Source organism: Emys orbicularis, chromosome 6 (assembly GCF_028017835.1).
Source record: "Emys orbicularis isolate rEmyOrb1 chromosome 6, rEmyOrb1.hap1, whole genome shotgun sequence".
NCBI classification, from domain to species: Eukaryota; Metazoa; Chordata; order Testudines; family Emydidae; genus Emys; species Emys orbicularis.
The window spans coordinates 46273908-46280823 of NC_088688.1; the positions used below are offsets into that span (position 1 = coordinate 46273908).

At 36.8% G+C, this 6916-nt stretch overlaps 1 protein-coding gene across 1 annotated transcript; it reads right to left on the reverse strand.

The window, feature by feature from the left end:
- Positions 1-3491: 3491 nt before the first annotated feature.
- F2R (coagulation factor II thrombin receptor) lies at positions 3492-6711 on the reverse strand. The gene has a single exon (XM_065406119.1). The coding sequence runs from the start codon at positions 6643-6645 to the stop codon at positions 5698-5700; it is 948 nt and encodes a 315-aa protein (XP_065262191.1). The 5' UTR covers positions 6646-6711; the 3' UTR covers positions 3492-5697.
- Positions 6712-6916: the final 205 nt, after the last annotated feature.

Sequence of the window (6916 nt, forward strand, 5' to 3'; positions counted from 1 at the left end):
TCCCAACTAAATAGTAACCAGGCCCAGATCTGCTCTGCTGGTAAAATCTAATGACATCAAAGCTCAACATACTGCCATAGGCCATTCCTTAAATATAAACTGTTGCACAAGTCTTTGGCTCCTAAAGATCTATTACATGCATTGGGAATTAGATTTACAGTAATTCTATCAAACACAGCTTTGTCTGTAAAAAGGGGGGATAAAGGTAAATTGGAGATGAATGAGGCGTTGTCACTTATTCTTTGCTTTTGATTAAGCCCACATTGAAATGTGATCACGTGGCATGAAACATAGCAACAGGGAAAGCGTTTCATGAACGGAGCTATAATTACAAAACATTACCCCAAAAGGGTGATGAACTGTTCTGTGAGACTTGATATGAAGCTGCATCAGCAACAGGACTCACCAATAATGCTCAGATTTCTGGAAAGAGTCCCCACTGGACCCAATATTATGATCTAGATAGGATTTGCCATAGGAATATATTTTATCAAATAAAAATTAGTCTGACAAAATACATGTAGAAAGAGAAAAAGTAAGGTATGAAGATAGTTATGACAAATTATTAAAGGTCACACCAGGCTGCGTTATTTACAGTATTGGTGCAAAAGTTTATATACATTTGCTATGCAAGTGCATTATCATTTGCTATACATTATATTCTGTATTGTGCTATGTGATATCTGAATAAACTAACCGCCTCTTGGTGTTTAGAGGAGACTATCATTAAAGGGCTTGCTGGAATCAGTTGTGAAGCTGCAGTTTCAGTAAAGAAAAGTTGCAGGCACTATTGAAAATCCCCCCCCCCCCCAAGTCCCATTTTCAAAGTGACTTAGATACCAAGTCTTGGACTTGGCATGAGACATAGGTTCCTAAGTCCCTTTGAAAATGGGATTTAGGCACTTTTGAAATTTTTACCCTACATGTGCCAGTTCATTTTTCATCCGTATCTATGTCCCAACCAGGATCTTATGAGCCAAACACCAACATTTTGTGTGTGTGTGTGTGTGTGTGTGTGTGTGTGTTTGTGTAGAGCCCAGCACCACAGCTCCCTACCACAAAAAGTTCCTTTTCACAGCTCTTCTTGGTCATGGGGAGAAGGCAGATCTCTTGGGGATGTCGAAAGAGAGAATCAGGGTCCAGACTGTTGTGGGATCTTCGCTATTGCTCCCTTTCATGGGTTATGGGGAGCAGACAGTTGTTTTTCCCCCTTCTCTTTCTCACCCCTTTGCCATGGGGAGCTGAAAGAAGTTGCTGATTTGGACACCTATCCAAGATGAGTGGAAGTTACTACAAGTATAACATCTCATCCATTCTCCATGAATTCACTGGAATTCAGTTCCACACTTGGTCTGCTGTAGCCTGGATTTACTATTTTCCAGACTGCAAGTGCCTTAGTCCCAACCCCAGTATTTGGGGAAGAAGTGGTTGGAAAGTAATTATTTTAGGACTGTCAAGCGATAAAAAAAAAAATTAATTGCGTGATTAATCGTACTGTTAAACAATAATAGAATACCATTTATTTAAATATTTTTGGATGTTTTCTACATTTTCAAATATATTGATTTCAATTACAACACAGAATACAAAGTTTACAGTGCTCACTTTATATTTATTTTATTACAAATATTTGCACTGTAAAAAAAGAAATAGTATTTATCAATTCCCCTAATACAAGTATTACAGTGCAATCTCTTTATCATGAAAGCTGAACTTACAAATGTAGAATTATGTACAAAAAATGCATTAAAAATAAAAACGTAAAATTTTAGAGCCTGCAAGTCCACTCAGTCCTACTTCTTGTTCAGCCAATTGCTCAAGCAAATTTGTTTACATTTGCAGGCGATAATGCTGCCCGCTTCTTGTTTACAATGTCACCTGAAAGTGAGAACAGGCGTTCACATGGCACTGTTGTAGCCGGAATTGCAAGATATTTACGTGCCAGATCCGCTTAAGATTCATATGTCACTTCATGCTTCAACCACCATTCCAGGGGATATGCAGCGTCCAGGCTGATAATGGGTTCTGCTTGATAACAATCCAAAGCAGTGCATGTTCATTTTCATTATCTGAAGCAGATGCCACCAACATAAGGTTGATTTTCTTTTTTGGTGGTTTGGGTTCTGTAGTTTCCACATCGGAGTGTTGCTCTTTTAAGACTTCTGAAGGCATGCTCCACACCTTGTCCCTCTCAAATTTTGGAAGGCACTTCAGATTTTTAAACCTTGGGTCGAGTTGCTGTAGCTATCTTTAGAAATCTCACATTGGTGCCTTCTTTGCGTTTTGTCAAATCTGTAGTGAAAGTGTTCTTAAAATGAACACGTGCTGGGTCATCATCCGAGACAGCTATAACATGAAATATATGGCAGATTGCGGGTAAAACAGAGCAGGGGATACTGAATGCTCCCCCAAGGAGTTCAGTCACAAATGTAATTAACACATTATTTTTTTTAAACGATCATCACCAGCATGGAAGCATGTCCTCTGAAATGGTGGCTGAAGCATGAAGGGGCATACGAATATTTAGCATATCTGGCATGTAAATACCTTCCTGTGCCGGCTAAAAAAGTGCCATGCAAATGCCTGTTTTCACTTTCTGGTGACACTGTAAATAAGAAGAGGGCAGCATTATCTCCTGTAAATGTAAACAAACTTGTTTGTCTTTGCGATTGTCTGAACAAGAAGTAGGACTGAGTGGACTTGTAGGCTCTGAAGTTATACATTGATTTGTTTTTGAGTGCAGTTATGTAACAAAATAAATCTACATTTGTTAGTTGCACTTTCACGACAAAGAGATTGCACTACAGTACTTGTATGAGGTGAATTGAAAAATACTATATCATTTTTACAGTGCAAATATTTGTAATAAAAATATACTTTGATTTTAGTTACAACACAGAATAAAATATATATGAAAATGTAGAAAAATATCCTTTTTTGAATTTTTTTTTTGAGTTAATTGTGAGAGTTAACTGCGATTAATCGACAGCCCTAATTATTATGCCTGCTGTGGAGCTGTTTTATTTTATTTGCTGGTGTGTACTTATCCCACTCTGTGATGTTTTTATTTTGAAACAACTATGTGAGAGCATGTCATGTGTGGGATAGGCACTTCAGTTTTGTTAAAATAAATCCTTGAGCATGCTAGTGTTAGTTAAAATATCCAGGAATTGGTTTGGGACTGGAACCCATGACATTATATGACACTAATAAAAAAATGTGATCGTAGGTGCAGTATCATCCTATAAGGATAGAATTTCAATACATGTAGTAGATCCATTATACAAAGACACATCTGGGCTGAGGAAACTCCAAAGGATTGTTCTGTAATGCTTATATTTGGGAAACCCATAAAGGGTCCAATCCCACATTCCTTGCACACCCAAAATTCTCACAGATGTCAGAAGGAGTTTTGGGTGCTCAAAGAATGCACGGTTGGACTCATGTATAGAAATCTTAGTTGCACTGTGGAGTCAATCACACACATCAGAGGAAGTTTACATGTTTATTATTAGTTCAAAGTAACAAAAAATTAAACAGTTATGTCCTGTCTTATATTACGATTTCCATGAAGTGATAAAATATGGATTAGTCTATTTGATTAATCCAGGGAATTATAAAGTAACATACAAAAATGCTAAATATTTACAGATTTTACTTAAGTCTCTAAAACTACACTGTTAGAAAAGCATGCAGCTTCATAAAATACAGTTGAATTGGTGTTATTTAAGGAAATGTCTAGTTTCATGTGTATTTTACCCAAAGACAGACTGAAAGGAAGAAAACAGAATTCCCATTATGATGACAAGCCATTTCCAAAATACATTTCCTTCCCTTTCAGCATGTACTTCTTCACCTACTGAAGCTGACTAAACAGACTCTTCTGAACTTCTGAAAATAAACCAGTGTCAAACAAAATATTAGGATACTGAAACAAATGTCCAAGTAACACATGGGAAAATGAAGCAGCAATCCCCATCCTCAAGCATGGAAACAGGAAGAGCATATACTTGTTCTGAGTGTGTCAGCTTCCACAAGCTGCTTCCTGTGATTTCATAGTGGTGGTGGTGTTTTTGTCCTCCCCCTCCTTACACATATTTAGTAACCTGAACATTATACCACAAGCCATAAAGCTTTAAACTTGTGCTATGTGGCAAAAGCATGCATTTAGTACTCAACCCAAATGAAAAGGAATCTGAGCGTACCATATAATCCATTAAAAATATAGGGTAATTGAACATATAGGTTATTATAATTGCTCCCAGGCCCTCACACACTTAAAGTGTGTAAAATCTTTTAAGACTCAACAATCAGGAGAGGACTAGCACTCAATATTTGCAGCAAACAAGTTTAACTTCATCACAAAAAGAAAAAAAAAAGGTAAAATAATTTATGTTTGGGCAGGAGTTTGCCATTTTTACAGTACCCGCTGGAAGGTTACATTTCTTCTCTCTCTTTTGTAATGGACAGGGGACTTTATTCACTCTGAATATGGCAAGCTAATGCTGTTTCTTGACAATCTGCTGTTACAAAATTTACATGAACCTCATTGTCACTGTATTGGAAAAGAGAAATCAAATTAAGTCCTATTATCTATACAGTTAATTTTCAGAACAGATGTCCTGTTACTATGTGCTTATAGCACAAAAGTAACACTTTAGAGTAAAATGATGCTATACATGCTGGATGAGGCTGGCTCTGGAGCTAAACATTTATAACATACTTAAAATGAACTATTTTAAAACTGCTCAGACTTGCTCTCATGTGGGACAGAGGACAAACTTCTAAGTGATGAGACCTACTTGCATACATGAAAAATGCATTTGTAAGTTGCAAAATGGTGGGTGCGGTGGTATAAAAAGAGTACAAATGCATGGTAATGCACACAGACAGAGCAATAGCATGTGAAAATGCTGATTTTGAAGTGTCAATTTTTGTGGATGCATATTAACATTGACTTTGGGGGAAATTTTGCTCTAATGGTAGCATGGTCTAAACCAGGGACCCTACAAGAGTTTTTTCCAATGGCAAGTTCAGTGATAATGTGAGAACTATGAGACAAAAGGTAGTCCTAGTTGCTGTGAATTCTTTTATCAGACAAGCTCGGCTGTCAAAACTGGCTTTTGTTTGTTAAAATCCTCTTCATAAACTTCTATGTAAAACTTGGAGAAATGCAGAATCCACACTTTGAGGTCCCCAAAAATGCAGAATGATGCTCAAAAATTTAATTGTATAGCTAAACCTACAAATAATGACATTGAAAAAACAGCTTGGCTGGTAAACCATTTTCATTTCATTCACAAGATAATGGAGAGATGATTTGATACATTTCACTTATAAGTATAGAAACAATTTTTTTGGGTTTAAAATGCTAAAACAGGAAATATTTCACAGAATTTTACAATAGACTGAACTGCAAATCTTAAAAGGGTTTGCCTGGATTTATCTGAAAATAATATCCAACAGCTTTTATAAAAGTTCTTTATATTGCTTCCTCCCGCTTCACTTATATACATATAAATACACAGATTCCTGTTCTGTATTTAGAATTATGTATTACTGTAATGAATCTACCCTACTATATGTCTCAATTAAAATCTGCCCCAAATTGTGCAATTCTTGGATATAATAGGGTATTTTTACTGAAGCTGTATAAAAATCTTCAAAGAGTGTATGATGTACATTTATCCAAAAACATTATGTTAGCAACTTCCTGTAGACACTGTTACTCAGATTACTGGAGCAGGTATCCCTTCTACTGGTCCTAGCCATTAACTGACCACTGCTGCTACTACTGGTAGGTTCAGGACTCTCTTTACAGCACAAGAGATTGCCAACCTGTCTCTGACACTCAGAGGAAGCATAGTAATAAATCAAAGGATCAATGCAGCAGCTTACACTGCTGATACAAGCACAGAGGAGATAGGCAAAATAGATGTATTCTAACTGGTGGTTGTAAGGAAAAGATACATAATGAATTAATAAAAGGACATTTGTTGGTCCAAAACAAATAATAAAAATAGAGAAAACAGCTGCAGACAAGAGTAAAGCACGTGTCTTCTTACTTTGTTTTGCAACAATATTAGAAGAGATAAGACATCGGATGATACACACATAACAGACAGCAGAAATTATTAATGGCACAAAAAAGAAAATGGAAGAGAAAATGGAGAAGAAATTTCGGTAATATATCTTAAGTTCAGATTCTTTTAGCACATCATGGCAGGTTGTAATGTTTAACTCAGATATTTTCATAGTTTGCTCTGTGATGAGAATGGGTATAACACCAACTATGGCTATAAGCCATATGGTAAAGCAGATCAACGAGGCACGCATTAATGTACGCCATGAGAGAGATTGCATAGGATACACCACGGCTAAGAAACGATCAATGCTTATAACAGTCATCAGCAGTATCGAACAGTACATATTACAGTAGAAGGCAGCGGTGATGAGCCGACACATTTCAGGTCCAAACACCCAGTTGTTTCCAGAAAAATGGTATGCGATCTTAAAAGGAAGGACACTTACAAACAATACATCCGCAGAGGCCAGATTCAGCATGTATACTATAGCTGGCTTTTTAATTTTCATTTTTATCAGGAACACAAGTATTGCTGTGATGTTCAGAGGGAGACTCAGCATAACCACTAAAGTGTAAACTGAAGGAACAAAACGAGTCAACCATTGACTAGTCAGGTATCTTTTAGCATCATGAGAGATGAATCTTGTTTGTGCTTTAGTTTGATTGGCTTTAGTTAGACTGCTTAATCCTGATCCAACTTCTGAATCACTTTCAGTATCACTGTCGATGTCTTGAAGAGGTATAAGTTCATAGGCGTCATCTTTGTGATAAGATGCAAAGGTTCTTATCCGGTGCGTGCCATTCCAGGAAGTGGTGTCTGAGAAATAAAGA